The sequence below is a fragment of the Microchirus variegatus genome, assembly GCF_963457635.1.
Source record: "Microchirus variegatus genome assembly, chromosome: 5".
In the NCBI taxonomy this organism is placed as follows: Eukaryota; Metazoa; Chordata; class Actinopteri; order Pleuronectiformes; family Soleidae; genus Microchirus; species Microchirus variegatus.
In genome coordinates this window covers 16,856,235-16,872,179 of record NC_139806.1, presented here as the reverse complement: position 1 = coordinate 16,872,179, position 15,945 = coordinate 16,856,235, and the positions used below count along the sequence as shown (strand labels likewise).

The 15,945-nt window shown below is 40.2% G+C and overlaps 4 protein-coding genes across 4 annotated transcripts; all 4 read right to left on the bottom strand.

Moving 5' to 3' along the window:
• Positions 1-345: 345 nt before the first annotated feature.
• LOC310927279 (peroxynitrite isomerase THAP4-like) lies at positions 346-3,894 on the bottom strand (the record flags this gene model as incomplete). Its single annotated transcript, XM_083889574.1, has 6 exons — positions 346-447; positions 1,621-1,668; positions 1,791-1,894; positions 2,021-2,130; positions 2,763-2,913; positions 3,870-3,894. 6 exons carry the CDS (start codon positions 3,892-3,894, stop codon positions 346-348), a joined length of 540 nt encoding a protein of 179 aa, XP_083745700.1.
• A 452-nt stretch (positions 3,895-4,346) lies between these two features.
• On the bottom strand, positions 4,347-7,895 carry LOC310927278 (peroxynitrite isomerase THAP4-like; the record flags this gene model as incomplete). Its single annotated transcript, XM_083889573.1, has 6 exons — positions 4,347-4,448; positions 5,622-5,669; positions 5,792-5,895; positions 6,022-6,131; positions 6,764-6,914; positions 7,871-7,895. The coding sequence occupies 6 exons, from the start codon at positions 7,893-7,895 to the stop codon at positions 4,347-4,349; spliced, it is 540 nt and encodes a 179-aa protein (XP_083745699.1).
• A 452-nt stretch (positions 7,896-8,347) lies between these two features.
• LOC310927277 (peroxynitrite isomerase THAP4-like) lies at positions 8,348-11,842 on the bottom strand (the record flags this gene model as incomplete). The annotated part of the gene is made up of 6 exons (XM_083889572.1): positions 8,348-8,449; positions 9,623-9,670; positions 9,793-9,896; positions 10,023-10,132; positions 10,697-10,847; positions 11,818-11,842. The coding sequence occupies 6 exons, from the start codon at positions 11,840-11,842 to the stop codon at positions 8,348-8,350; spliced, it is 540 nt and encodes a 179-aa protein (XP_083745698.1).
• A 736-nt stretch (positions 11,843-12,578) lies between these two features.
• Positions 12,579-15,646, bottom strand: agxtb (alanine--glyoxylate and serine--pyruvate aminotransferase b; the record flags this gene model as incomplete). The annotated part of the gene is made up of 11 exons (XM_083889009.1): positions 12,579-12,686; positions 13,129-13,257; positions 13,401-13,496; positions 13,634-13,703; positions 13,786-13,884; positions 13,985-14,069; positions 14,155-14,225; positions 14,311-14,411; positions 14,532-14,596; positions 14,689-14,881; positions 15,386-15,646. 11 exons carry the CDS (start codon positions 15,644-15,646, stop codon positions 12,579-12,581), a joined length of 1,278 nt encoding a protein of 425 aa, XP_083745135.1.
• Between the last annotated feature and the right edge of the window lie 299 nt (positions 15,647-15,945).

The following is a 15,945-nucleotide window of genomic DNA, read 5'->3' as shown; positions in this document are numbered from 1 at the left end:
GTGAATTGTGGGAAATGTAGTTATGGTCCATTGAGTAATATTTGTGTTTATTTGCATTCATTGATTATACTGTCCATATATGTTTATGATTGATAACATAAAGCACACTTTATTGACATTATTCAGTGCACTCACCACTCAAACAACACTGTTTTTTATACAAGGGAAACTGTAGATCAGCACCTGCTGGATGCTCCTTCATGGAGTTTATTATGTTGTCATTCAGCCGACTACCCTAAAAGCATGGTATGTGTTTTATAAAATGTTTGTAGGTCAAAAGCACACCTGCTTTACACTAACATGTGCATTTCTCCAGTTGCCCTGCAGGTGGAGGAATTTGCTCTCTTAGGCTTTGTTCTTTTTGCAGTTCTTGAGAGCGTCTTCCAGAGCGTGCAGTACCATGTCGTCGTTCGTCTTCTCGTATCCCATCAATCCAATCCTCATCACCTATTGAAAAGAGCAGTGCATCAGAGACCACAGTGACTCAGCAGCACGATTCTGACCGCTATGAAAACACCCGACTGATAACCGTACATTTTAGGTAAGGTAAATAATTGACACATTAGTGCCAAATTCACTTTGAAAATAGTGTTGAATTGAACTATTTTTCCTGCTAATGTATTCAAAACAAAAATGACAAGTTCATGTTAAATATTTATGTGCATGTTGTAGCCTAACAAACAAAATGTCTGTCATTTACCCGCTCAGCAAGAATTGCCAGACTCTCTCTCAGAGCAAAGAATCCTGATACAGGACCAGTGTGATGGTATCTGAAACCCAGAATATAATTGACCTCCACCAAGGAGGTTTATGTGGTGCTGATCTCAGTTCTATTACCTGTCCCAATTTCCAGTCCAATAAACATGACTCTTGCTGTAATTGTGAGATAAGATTTTGAGACGTTTATCCTTCAAAAAAACAAGTTATGTATACTATGATATTGCAGCGCTGGCGAGAATTCAATTATTGTCTGGACACATTACATTGAATGTGGCCCCCAAACCACCTGTGATTGTGGTTTGTGTGATTATATGTGGGACCGGATTTGGTGCGTTCAGACCTGTACTTGACGTGGTCAGCATGTGATTGAAATTCATGGAAGTTAACGCCAGCTTTGAATTGAGTTTGATGTTTTGACTCATTTCATTTGTATCATAATGTTCACCTGAAAGAGTGATGGAAGCTTGTGCTTATTTTAAGTAGTTGAAAATATAACTTAGAATTCATGTCACCAAATTTAAAAAATAAAAGCACAACTCAAACTCCACCCAGTCAAAACATAGATAATCATCTCCAGTAAAGACACAAGGACTTCTTACTGTATTATTAATCAGTGCTTTATAAGCTTTACAGCCCAAACATGTAGACAAAACAAGAATCAACACAATTCACATTTAGTTGCATAGTATTTATTGGTGCTCAGAGAATAGCAGCGCTAACAATTTCTACACCATAACACCCAATCCAGACTCCCTCCTTCCTTTTAACATACTTGTGTAACTAGAGAGATTCTTCAATGGGAATTAAGAACCCCGCCTTCCTGTTGGATCAAGTGGACCGACAGTAAATGATGTGCAAGTGCTGCGTCATTTTTTGCTGTTTGTCTGTTGTCATGGAAACAGTCTGCTCCAGCTTCCCATCTGGCCTGAGCTGAAACACTCTGGAAATCTGAAAGATGGAAAAGAGCAGCAAAGATGTTACTGATTCATTTTCAGAGAACATAGTGGACATAGATTTTGCAGATTTCAAAATCAAAGTGTATGGCATGATGCAGTGAATCACTGTTTTACCTGCTCAACATGTGGCTTTTTGGCAAAAGAAATCCTGTCCAGAGTGTGTGTCTTCAGGTTCAGCTGCTTCTCTGTCAACTCCCCCTCCTCGAGCTCCACCAGGCCTGAATAAGACAAGACTCTGCAGTCAACATGTTCATGTGTTTCGCTACACAATCACGCATCTTGTGGGGAGCCCAAGTACAATGCTTTCCTTTAGAAACAAACCCAATATCAAGGTGACAAAGTACCCGAGTCTTGTGCAATGATAAACGCCACTTTGTTGGTTTCCGGCTGCATTCGAATGAAGCCACACTCTCTGTGCAGAGGCTTTTTTGACTCTGCATGGAAGGCATCAGACCTGTCAACACAGAACAAGTCTGTCAACATACAGAGAGGCCTTCTATTACTCATTTAGTTTGAATTGGACCTTTATAGGATTTAAACAGGCAAAATGACTGAGTGGACCATAATCTGTGAGTTAAATCAACCATTATTAATGAAATCAAGACATTTTGAGGCAGAAACAACCAATCAGACAACAAGGCTGTGTCTGAAAGGAAGGTATGGGCCTTAATCTCATGTCAAAAATGACCATCATAGAAGAAATTAAGTCATTCAGAGGCTTAAACATACAGGCCATTATTACATTTCAGAAGTTTCCAGTATTTTACTAATTGTATTGAAAAAAAGTTTCAACAGGTGAAAATCTAACCTTCCCCTTGTTTTAGGGGCAATATTTCTAGTGCTTGAAGGCAGGGATTTATACCGTTCTGCTGTAATTCAGTTCAGGAGGGACGACACAGCAAGTACAAGATATGACCAGGTTTTGTCTCCTGCACAGGGAAACTTCAACAGCCCAGGCCTTGAGCCAAAAATGATTCAAAAACCACACATGCCCACTAAAGTTGGCTAAAGTGGAGGAACGTGAACACACCACTGCCTCTCAGGGAAAATGACATTGTGTTTGTTTTCAGTGACAAAGTGTCCTACATGAAGTTGATGACTGGTTGTCCCACATGGCTGAACTGCAGAGTCTCTGTGTAGCGGAAAGGGTTGATGGTTGGAAAGCTGCCTTCCCCATGCTCATCAGACTCCCATGTGCCCAGAAGCCAGTCCAAAGGGAGGAGGGCTGAATTCAATGCTGCCAGTGGTAAAACAAACACATAAACATGAAAAAGCAAGATCATGGATCACAGGAGGTTGTGGCAGGTGAAACTACTGATTTTTTTCAAACCAATTAGTATCAAGGTATTAAAAATGACTGTACATCACGGACAGTTTCCTGATAATATCGGAGTAGAGTTAATAAATATCTATGACACCAAGGTAGCTGCCAGAGTAAAACTACAGCAACAAAAAGGAGTTCTTGACACCTCCTCTGTGGTAGAGGCCACAAAATGGTGGTCATTGAAAATATTTCAAAACATTTTAAGCATTCAACACTGTTCCTCTCTTCCAACTGTATTTATTCGGGGTTTTTTTGTGATTATAAATAAACATTATGTTCACGCATTTTGGTCTAGTTATAGAAGTATAATAGTTGTCCAATCCTAATTACTATGAAAACCCCAACCAACACAAGAGTACTTCCTATTTCTGTATTTGCACGCCTTTATTTAACCACTAGGGGTCGGTAATGCTACGGTTACTGTGGTGGCGGCGGCATGAAAACCGGAAGGAGAAGTCTCAGCAAAACATGTAAAGGTGACTGACTCTTCTATTAAACTAGTTTGGAAAACGGGATCTTACACATTTTTTATGCTCACAAACACAAGAACTTTTGTTTCTTTTTAGATGTAAAGGTGACCTCGTGTAAACAGCTAAATGCGAACAGTGTGTGTGCTTTTTAGTTTCCTTTCACTGAAGCTAAAGTTTGCTAAAGTGGAGGAACGTGAACGCACCACACGCGGTCAGCAAGAGTGTAAAACAATCGACACACAACTGGGAACGTTTTAATATTTCAACTTAATTGTTTTGTTAAAAGCATATTTATACGAAACGGAATCACGTGTATGTTAACACAACATTGTAGACAGTGAGCAAGCAAACAAAGTCAATATTTAGCAGTTAGAAAATGACAGTAAACCATGAACCCACCTGTTTGAGTGACAGGACACGCCATTCCAATTTTGACGAGGAGGAAATCTGGATTTCAAACACAAGCTTTTAATTAGTCTGTTTGTGACAGGTGTCGATGTGACGTCTATTTATACAGGAAGGACCACAGAGGTGAATTGTGGGAAATGTAGTTATGGTCCATTGAGTAATATTTGTGTTTATTTGCATTCATTGATTATACTGTCCATATATGTTTATGATTGATAACATAAAGCACACTTTATTGACATTATTCAGTGCACTCACCACTCAAACAACACTGTTTTTTATACAAGGGAAACTGTAGATCAGCACCTGCTGGATGCTCCTTCATGGAGTTTATTATGTTGTCATTCAGCCGACTACCCTAAAAGCATGGTATGTGTTTTATAAAATGTTTGTAGGTCAAAAGCACACCTGCTTTACACTAACATGTGCATTTCTCCAGTTGCCCTGCAGGTGGAGGAATTTGCTCTCTTAGGCTTTGTTCTTTTTGCAGTTCTTGAGAGCGTCTTCCAGAGCGTGCAGTACCATGTCGTCGTTCGTCTTCTCGTATCCCATCAATCCAATCCTCATCACCTATTGAAAAGAGCAGTGCATCAGAGACCACAGTGACTCAGCAGCACGATTCTGACCGCTATGAAAACACCCGACTGATAACCGTACATTTTAGGTAAGGTAAATAATTGACACATTAGTGCCAAATTCACTTTGAAAATAGTGTTGAATTGAACTATTTTTCCTGCTAATGTATTCAAAACAAAAATGACAAGTTCATGTTAAATATTTATGTGCATGTTGTAGCCTAACAAACAAAATGTCTGTCATTTACCCGCTCAGCAAGAATTGCCAGACTCTCTCTCAGAGCAAAGAATCCTGATACAGGACCAGTGTGATGGTATCTGAAACCCAGAATATAATTGACCTCCACCAAGGAGGTTTATGTGGTGCTGATCTCAGTTCTATTACCTGTCCCAATTTCCAGTCCAATAAACATGACTCTTGCTGTAATTGTGAGATAAGATTTTGAGACGTTTATCCTTCAAAAAAACAAGTTATGTATACTATGATATTGCAGCGCTGGCGAGAATTCAATTATTGTCTGGACACATTACATTGAATGTGGCCCCCAAACCACCTGTGATTGTGGTTTGTGTGATTATATGTGGGACCGGATTTGGTGCGTTCAGACCTGTACTTGACGTGGTCAGCATGTGATTGAAATTCATGGAAGTTAACGCCAGCTTTGAATTGAGTTTGATGTTTTGACTCATTTCATTTGTATCATAATGTTCACCTGAAAGAGTGATGGAAGCTTGTGCTTATTTTAAGTAGTTGAAAATATAACTTAGAATTCATGTCACCAAATTTAAAAAATAAAAGCACAACTCAAACTCCACCCAGTCAAAACATAGATAATCATCTCCAGTAAAGACACAAGGACTTCTTACTGTATTATTAATCAGTGCTTTATAAGCTTTACAGCCCAAACATGTAGACAAAACAAGAATCAACACAATTCACATTTAGTTGCATAGTATTTATTGGTGCTCAGAGAATAGCAGCGCTAACAATTTCTACACCATAACACCCAATCCAGACTCCCTCCTTCCTTTTAACATACTTGTGTAACTAGAGAGATTCTTCAATGGGAATTAAGAACCCCGCCTTCCTGTTGGATCAAGTGGACCGACAGTAAATGATGTGCAAGTGCTGCGTCATTTTTTGCTGTTTGTCTGTTGTCATGGAAACAGTCTGCTCCAGCTTCCCATCTGGCCTGAGCTGAAACACTCTGGAAATCTGAAAGATGGAAAAGAGCAGCAAAGATGTTACTGATTCATTTTCAGAGAACATAGTGGACATAGATTTTGCAGATTTCAAAATCAAAGTGTATGGCATGATGCAGTGAATCACTGTTTTACCTGCTCAACATGTGGCTTTTTGGCAAAAGAAATCCTGTCCAGAGTGTGTGTCTTCAGGTTCAGCTGCTTCTCTGTCAACTCCCCCTCCTCGAGCTCCACCAGGCCTGAATAAGACAAGACTCTGCAGTCAACATGTTCATGTGTTTCGCTACACAATCACGCATCTTGTGGGGAGCCCAAGTACAATGCTTTCCTTTAGAAACAAACCCAATATCAAGGTGACAAAGTACCCGAGTCTTGTGCAATGATAAACGCCACTTTGTTGGTTTCCGGCTGCATTCGAATGAAGCCACACTCTCTGTGCAGAGGCTTTTTTGACTCTGCATGGAAGGCATCAGACCTGTCAACACAGAACAAGTCTGTCAACATACAGAGAGGCCTTCTATTACTCATTTAGTTTGAATTGGACCTTTATAGGATTTAAACAGGCAAAATGACTGAGTGGACCATAATCTGTGAGTTAAATCAACCATTATTAATGAAATCAAGACATTTTGAGGCAGAAACAACCAATCAGACAACAAGGCTGTGTCTGAAAGGAAGGTATGGGCCTTAATCTCATGTCAAAAATGACCATCATAGAAGAAATTAAGTCATTCAGAGGCTTAAACATACAGGCCATTATTACATTTCAGAAGTTTCCAGTATTTTACTAATTGTATTGAAAAAAAGTTTCAACAGGTGAAAATCTAACCTTCCCCTTGTTTTAGGGGCAATATTTCTAGTGCTTGAAGGCAGGGATTTATACCGTTCTGCTGTAATTCAGTTCAGGAGGGACGACACAGCAAGTACAAGATATGACCAGGTTTTGTCTCCTGCACAGGGAAACTTCAACAGCCCAGGCCTTGAGCCAAAAATGATTCAAAAACCACACATGCCCACTAAAGTTGGCTAAAGTGGAGGAACGTGAACACACCACTGCCTCTCAGGGAAAATGACATTGTGTTTGTTTTCAGTGACAAAGTGTCCTACATGAAGTTGATGACTGGTTGTCCCACATGGCTGAACTGCAGAGTCTCTGTGTAGCGGAAAGGGTTGATGGTTGGAAAGCTGCCTTCCCCATGCTCATCAGACTCCCATGTGCCCAGAAGCCAGTCCAAAGGGAGGAGGGCTGAATTCAATGCTGCCAGTGGTAAAACAAACACATAAACATGAAAAAGCAAGATCATGGATCACAGGAGGTTGTGGCAGGTGAAACTACTGATTTTTTTCAAACCAATTAGTATCAAGGTATTAAAAATGACTGTACATCACGGACAGTTTCCTGATAATATCGGAGTAGAGTTAATAAATATCTATGACACCAAGGTAGCTGCCAGAGTAAAACTACAGCAACAAAAAGGAGTTCTTGACACCTCCTCTGTGGTAGAGGCCACAAAATGGTGGTCATTGAAAATATTTCAAAACATTTTAAGCATTCAACACTGTTCCTCTCTTCCAACTGTATTTATTCGGGGTTTTTTTGTGATTATAAATAAACATTATGTTCACGCATTTTGGTCTAGTTATAGAAGTATAATAGTTGTCCAATCCTAATTACTATGAAAACCCCAACCAACACAAGAGTACTTCCTATTTCTGTATTTGCACGCCTTTATTTAACCACTAGGGGTCGGTAATGCTACGGTTACTGTGGTGGCGGCGGCATGAAAACCGGAAGGAGAAGTCTCAGCAAAACATGTAAAGGTGACTGACTCTTCTATTAAACTAGTTTGGAAAACGGGATCTTACACATTTTTTATGCTCACAAACACAAGAACTTTTGTTTCTTTTTAGATGTAAAGGTGACCTCGTGTAAACAGCTAAATGCGAACAGTGTGTGTGCTTTTTAGTTTCCTTTCACTGAAGCTAAAGTTTGCTAAAGTGGAGGAACGTGAACGCACCACACGCGGTCAGCAAGAGTGTAAAACAATCGACACACAACTGGGAACGTTTTAATATTTCAACTTAATTGTTTTGTTAAAAGCATATTTATACGAAACGGAATCACGTGTATGTTAACACAACATTGTAGACAGTGAGCAAGCAAACAAAGTCAATATTTAGCAGTTAGAAAATGACAGTAAACCATGAACCCACCTGTTTGAGTGACAGGACACGCCATTCCAATTTTGACGAGGAGGAAATCTGGATTTCAAACACAAGCTTTTAATTAGTCTGTTTGTGACAGGTGTCGATGTGACGTCTATTTATACAGGAAGGACCACAGAGGTGAATTGTGGGAAATGTAGTTATGGTCCATTGAGTAATATTTGTGTTTATTTGCATTCATTGATTATACTGTCCATATATGTTTATGATTGATAACATAAAGCACACTTTATTGACATTATTCAGTGCACTCACCACTCAAACAACACTGTTTTTTATACAAGGGAAACTGTAGATCAGCACCTGCTGGATGCTCCTTCATGGAGTTTATTATGTTGTCATTCAGCCGACTACCCTAAAAGCATGGTATGTGTTTTATAAAATGTTTGTAGGTCAAAAGCACACCTGCTTTACACTAACATGTGCATTTCTCCAGTTGCCCTGCAGGTGGAGGAATTTGCTCTCTTAGGCTTTGTTCTTTTTGCAGTTCTTGAGAGCGTCTTCCAGAGCGTGCAGTACCATGTCGTCGTTCGTCTTCTCGTATCCCATCAATCCAATCCTCATCACCTATTGAAAAGAGCAGTGCATCAGAGACCACAGTGACTCAGCAGCACGATTCTGACCGCTATGAAAACACCCGACTGATAACCGTACATTTTAGGTAAGGTAAATAATTGACACATTAGTGCCAAATTCACTTTGAAAATAGTGTTGAATTGAACTATTTTTCCTGCTAATGTATTCAAAACAAAAATGACAAGTTCATGTTAAATATTTATGTGCATGTTGTAGCCTAACAAACAAAATGTCTGTCATTTACCCGCTCAGCAAGAATTGCCAGACTCTCTCTCAGAGCAAAGAATCCTGATACAGGACCAGTGTGATGGTATCTGAAACCCAGAATATAATTGACCTCCACCAAGGAGGTTTATGTGGTGCTGATCTCAGTTCTATTACCTGTCCCAATTTCCAGTCCAATAAACATGACTCTTGCTGTAATTGTGAGATAAGATTTTGAGACGTTTATCCTTCAAAAAAACAAGTTATCTATACTATGATATTGCAGCGCTGGCGAGAATTCAATTATTGTCTGGACACATTACATTGAATGTGGCCCCCAAACCACCTGTGATTGTGGTTTGTGTGATTATATGTGGGACCGGATTTGGTGCGTTCAGACCTGTACTTGACGTGGTCAGCATGTGATTGAAATTCATGGAAGTTAATGCCAGCTTTGAATTGAGTTTGATGTTTTGACTCATTTCATTTGTATCATAATGTTCACCTGAAAGAGTGATGGAAGCTTGTGCTTATTTTAAGTAGTTGAAAATATAACTTAGAATTCATGTCACCAAATTTAAAAAATAAAAGCACAACTCAAACTCCACCCAGTCAAAACATAGATAATCATCTCCAGTAAAGACACAAGGACTTCTTACTGTATTATTAATCAGTGCTTTATAAGCTTTACAGCCCAAACATGTAGACAAAACAAGAATCAACACAATTCACATTTAGTTGCATAGTATTTATTGGTGCTCAGAGAATAGCAGCGCTAACAATTTCTACACCATAACACCCAATCCAGACTCCCTCCTTCCTTTTAACATACTTGTGTAACTAGAGAGATTCTTCAATGGGAATTAAGAACCCCGCCTTCCTGTTGGATCAAGTGGACCGACAGTAAATGATGTGCAAGTGCTGCGTCATTTTTTGCTGTTTGTCTGTTGTCATGGAAACAGTCTGCTCCAGCTTCCCATCTGGCCTGAGCTGAAACACTCTGGAAATCTGAAAGATGGAAAAGAGCAGCAAAGATGTTACTGATTCATTTTCAGAGAACATAGTGGACATAGATTTTGCAGATTTCAAAATCAAAGTGTATGGCATGATGCAGTGAATCACTGTTTTACCTGCTCAACATGTGGCTTTTTGGCAAAAGAAATCCTGTCCAGAGTGTGTGTCTTCAGGTTCAGCTGCTTCTCTGTCAACTCCCCCTCCTCGAGCTCCACCAGGCCTGAATAAGACAAGACTCTGCAGTCAACATGTTCATGTGTTTCGCTACACAATCACGCATCTTGTGGGGAGCCCAAGTACAATGCTTTCCTTTAGAAACAAACCCAATATCAAGGTGACAAAGTACCCGAGTCTTGTGCAATGATAAACGCCACTTTGTTGGTTTCCGGCTGCATTCGAATGAAGCCACACTCTCTGTGCAGAGGCTTTTTTGACTCTGCATGGAAGGCATCAGACCTGTCAACACAGAACAAGTCTGTCAACATACAGAGAGGCCTTCTATTACTCATTTAGTTTGAATTGGACCTTTATAGGATTTAAACAGGCAAAATGACTGAGTGGACCATAATCTGTGAGTTAAATCAACCATTATTAATGAAATCAAGACATTTTGAGGCAGAAACAACAAGGCTGTGTCTGAAAGTAAGGTATGGGCCTTAATCTCATGTCACAAATGACCATCATGGCAGAAATTAAGTCATTCAGAGGCTTAAATGTACAGGCCATTTTACTTTCCAGAAGTTTCCAGCATTTTACTGCTTGTATTGAAAAGGAGTTTCAACAGGTGAAACTCTAACCTTCCCCTTGTTTTTAGGGGCAATATTTCTAGTATCTGAAGGCAGGAATTTATACCAGTCTGCTGTAATTCAGTTCAGGAGGGACGACACATCAAGTACAAGATGAAATGATTTAAAAACCACATGTGCCCACTAAAGTTGGCTAAAGTGGAGGAACGTGAACACACCACTGCCTCTCAGGGAAAACGACATTGTGTTTGTTTTCAGTGACAAAGTGTCCTACATGAAGTTGATGACTGGTTGTCCCACATGGCTGAACTGCAGAGTCTCTGTGTAGCGGAAAGGGTTGATGGTTGGAAAGCTGCCTTCCCCATGCTCATCAGACTCCCATGTGCCCAGAAGCCAGTCCAAAGGGAGGAGGGCTGAATTCAATGCTGCCAGTGGTAAAACAAACACACACAAACATGAAAAAGCAAGACCATGGATCACAGGAGGTTGTGGAAGGTGAAACTACTGATTTTGTTCAAACCAATTAGTATGAAGGTATCACAAAGGACTGTACTGGGCTAAACTCTTTCCACAGACTGAATACTGGACAAGAAAAACCTTCAGATTGCACTGTACTTCAAATAAACACCAAGGTAGCTGCCAAAGTAAAACTGCAGCAAGAAAAATGAGTTCTTGACACCTCACCTATGGTAGAGGTCATTGAAAATATTTGAAATACTTCAAAACATTTTAAGCATTCAACACTGTTCCTTGCTTCCAACTGTATTTATTCGTTTTTTGTGATTATCCATAAACGTTATGTTCATGTATTTTGGTCTAGTTATAGTAGTATAATAGTTGTCCAATCCTAATTACTATGAAAACCCCAAGCAACACAAGAGTACTTCATATTTCTGTATTTGCACGCCTTTATTTAACCACTAGGGGTCGGTAATGCTACGGTTACTGTGGCGGCGACGACATGAAAACCGGAAGGAGAAGTCTCAGCAAAACATGTGAAGGTGACTGACTCTTCTATTGAACTAGTTTGGAAACATAGTTTTCTTACTCACTTTTTATGGTCACAAACACAAGAACATGTTTGTTTGGTTTTTTTTAGATGTAAAGGTGACCTCGTGTAAACAGCTAAATGGGTACGGTGTGGGCTTTAATTTCCTTTCACTGAAGCTAAAGTTGGCTAAAGTGGAGGTACGTGAACGCACCACACGCGGTCAGCAAGAGTGTAAAACAATCGACACACACCTGGGAACACATTTTAATTTATCAATTGTTTTGTTAAAAGCTTATTTATAAGAAACGGAATCACGTGTGTGTTAACACAACATTGTAGACAGTGAGCATGCAAACAAAGTCAATATTTAGCAGTTAGAAAATGACAGTGAACCATGAACCCACCTGTTTGAGTGACAGGACACGCCATTCCAATTTTGACGAGGAGGAAATCTGGATTTCAAACACAAGCTTTTAATTAGTCTGTTTGTGACAGGTGTCGATGTGACGTCTATTTATACAGGAAGGACCACAGAGGTGAATTGTGGGAAATGTAGTTAAGGCCCATTGAGTAATTTTTGTGTTTATTTGCATTAATTGATTATACTGACCATAGATTTTTATACATACATGTCTAATCTTTTTCAAATAAAATGTTTTTTTAATAAGCTTTCATGTGTACTTTTGGCAAGAACTTTGCTTTACAGAGGCTGCCCCCACACACTCACACACAATGAGGCAAGGCAAGGTAATGTAGGCAATGTAGTTATGGCACAGATTAAGGTCCACTGAGTAATATTTGTGTTTATTTGCATTCATTGATTATACTGTCCATATAGGTATATCTGCCCCCACCCCCCACCCACAATGAGGCAGCACAAATGATTGATAAAATAAAGCACACTTTATTGACATTATTCAGTGCACTCACCACTCAAACAACACTGTTTTTTATACAAGGGAAACTGTAGATCAGCACCTGCTGGATGCTCCTTCATGGAGTTTATTATCTAGTCATTCAGCTGACTACCCTACTACTTATACAAGAAAGAAAAGAATGGTATGTGTTTTATAAAATGTCTGTAGGTCAAAAGCACACCTGCTTTACACTAACGTGCATTTCTCCAGTTGCCCTGCAGGTGGAGGAATTTGCTCTTTTTTTTGCTTTAGGCTTTGTTCTTTTTGCAGTTCTTGAGAGCGTCTTCCAGAGCGTGCAGTACCATGTCGGCGTTCGTCTTCTCACAGTTGTATCCCATCAATCCAATCCTCATCACCTATTGAAAAGAGCAGTGCATCAGAGACCACAGTGACTCAGCAGCACAATTCTGACCGCTATGAAAACACCCGACTGATAACCGTACATTTAAGGTAAGGTAAATAATTGACAAATTAGTTTCAAATACGCTTTGAAATAGGCAGCTCAGGTTGAACAGTTTGCATATAAAGTAAGAGAGGCAAGGATGCGATGGTTTGGTCATGTGCAGAGGGAGGATAGAGAAGGTTCATGAATGTTATCAAGGAAGACATGAGGACAGTTGGTGTAACAGAAGAGGACACGATGTATAGGGCAATATGGAGACAAATAATAGTTGATTGTGAGATAGATAAAGTCTATTTTTGTTTGTGAATTTTGTGTTTATGTCTGTAAGAAATATCTACTGAGTGTATGTATATATATATATATATATATATATATAAACAGTAGACACAGCTCACCATGCCAATGGAGGGGCCCAGGCCTCCAGTCAGCTCTATGTTGTGGTTTTTCATGATATAGGCCAACATCTCCCTCCAGTCGTAGCCTTCAGGGATGGCCATGGTTGTGACAGAGGGAAGCCTCAAATCCTGCAACATGTTTCATGTATTAAAAAAACAAACTAATCTGATCCCAACAGATCAACACACATGGCAGCAGCATTTCATATTCACAATTAGCTTCTTAAATGTCAGCTGATATTTATCATACAGTTTTGTAGTATGTCCCTCACCTTGTCGGGAATGAAAAGCTTCATGCCAAGGTCTTCCAATCCTCTGTAAAGGTAGGCTGCCAACTCCTTGTGTTTCCTCCAGGACTCCTCCAGCCCCTAGAGGGAGATAAAGTGTCAGAAAGATGAGGGGAGAGGCTGTCAGTGGCCACTGAGTGTATCATTAATGTGGTTTATGTATAAAGTGGTGAAAAGTACCACCACCAGTGTCTGGAAACAAAATGTCGGTCCTTTACCCGCTCAGCAAGAATTGCCAGACTCTCTCTCAGAGCAAAGAATCCTGATACGGGACCAGTGTGATGGTATCTGAAAGCCAGAATATAATTCATTTAATATTATGTTTACAGCAAACTTTGGTGTTATAGGTCAAAACATTGGTGTTACTTACACTCTGGCAGGTTTGCCATCACAACCCCAGTAGTTGGATAAATGTGTCATGTCAAACAGGTAGGATACTGGTTTTGTTTTCCTGTTAAACATCTTGTGACTATGAAGGAAAGGCACAAAGAGATGGCAAAACTTTGATAACTTGTTTGTTCGCAAATCTACAGATTTGTGATCAAATGTAGGACTCGCACGTCACTTACCATGCTCTGTCATTAAAAGAGATGGGAGCTGTGCCAGGAGGTGCATTCAGAGCTTTCTGAGAACCAGTGTACAGGATGTCAATATCTGGGAGCACAGGAGACATATTACGTCACATGGGAGTGCAAGGTGCAACAGGGAGGTGAATTTAATCTTTCATCGTTTTTCTTACTTTGACTATCCATAAAAATTGGTGCTGCTCCAAGTGAGGCGACTGTGTCGACCAGAAAGAGGCAGTTGTGTCTGTGGGAGGTGAGAAATGATGACATTGTGATTAGTAATAATTAGCCAGCTGTTGTGTTTGTGACAGATACAGGATGAGCCTCACTTTTCGCAGATGTCTCCAATGCCATCTATTGGGTGACAGAGGCCAGCAGAGGATTCTCCATGTGTGAGGAAAAACAGGACAGGCTTGTGTTTTTCTACGGCCTGCAAATAAAGTAAGAATGAAGTCACTTCATGTAATATAGCAAATATGTTCTACTGTTTGACCATGCCCCTTTGCTCTGCACTCGGCTTGTATGTATACAAGTACAGAAAATGCTTTACCTGTTCAATTTCCTTGTTAGTAAAATATCCACCTGGCATTTTTACCATTCTATGTACATTAGCACCTAAAATAAATACAGAAATGTGATTTAATACTGGATAAACAGACACAGAGACATGAATGATGCGTCCGTCAAAGTCGTGCGTAAAGTTGTACCCATTCTCTCTGCTATTTCGGCAACGCGTTCTCCCCAAATTCCGTTAATGGCGACGAGCACGTTCTCTCCAGGCTCCACGATGTTGAACACCGCACACTCCATAGCAGCATGACCAGAGCCGCTCATGGCTATCGTCATGTTGTTTTCTGTCTGAAAGGCGTAGTGGATCCCTTTCTTGATGTCGTTCATGATCTAAGACAATGAGCAGGAAAACAAACAAACAAACAAACAAACGAACAAACAAAAATGTTTAGTGGTCACCGATCAGTGTGTGTTTGAAGTGCTGGTGAACATCGTATCCAATGCGCTATTACGCACAACTATTGATCTGGAAACATACTCCATAAATATTTATGTAGTGTCCTTATAGTTAAAATATAGTTGTTTTATTGTAATGTAATTGTTGGCATGCATCTCTACAACCTTAAATAAAATAGAAAGTATGTGATGTAAACATATTTTCAATTAAACCCTTAATAAAATATATTTATATATAATAATGTTGTTCCAATCAGAGTAGAGTGATTATGTATCCTGAGTTCATAGCCACAAATGGACTGTTCGGAATGATATATAGGCGAATTAATTTGAAATCTAACTCGACTAAAGCAAATTCAGTTGACTGAAAACTTCCCAGACTCCCGACAGTTTTACCATTAATATTTTCAACTGACTTAAACTGACTAAAACATTTACCTCATACATTTCTGCGTGCAAGTGACCAATTATCGGCTTGGACCCAGCAGCTAAAACCCGTGGAGGAACATTTGAGGGTCCTGGCCCGAACAGGTACCGCAGTGGAGCCTCGAGTGGCCGTTGCATGCACGCCGGCGGCGGGATGGTGACTGAGGACATGGAGCGGTCCATGCGCTGCAGAAGCGGTGCGCCCCGACCCTCGAGGGCCGCTGCAGTTTGCTGGGCGAGCAGCGCACCCCGGCTGAAGAGAGACCGCTGCATCACGACTGCTGTGCGGGTTCCTGAGACGTTTTCACCGCGTGTGACCAGCACCGACAGACGGAGAGACTGAGTCTGACTGTGAGTTTTGGGTGAAGATTTAAAACAGGCCTTTGACCTGTTGGCCGAGGGGCGGTGTGTGTCACTTGACTTAAGGGATGACACAAGGGATTTATTCTATGCCATATGAGGTCATGTTGATACATGTGTCAAAAACTAAAGAAATGTCATGTACAGGCCAGATTTCAATGATTCAAAGTTTCGAAACGGACATAGTTAAAAAGCATAGTTTATAATCATGT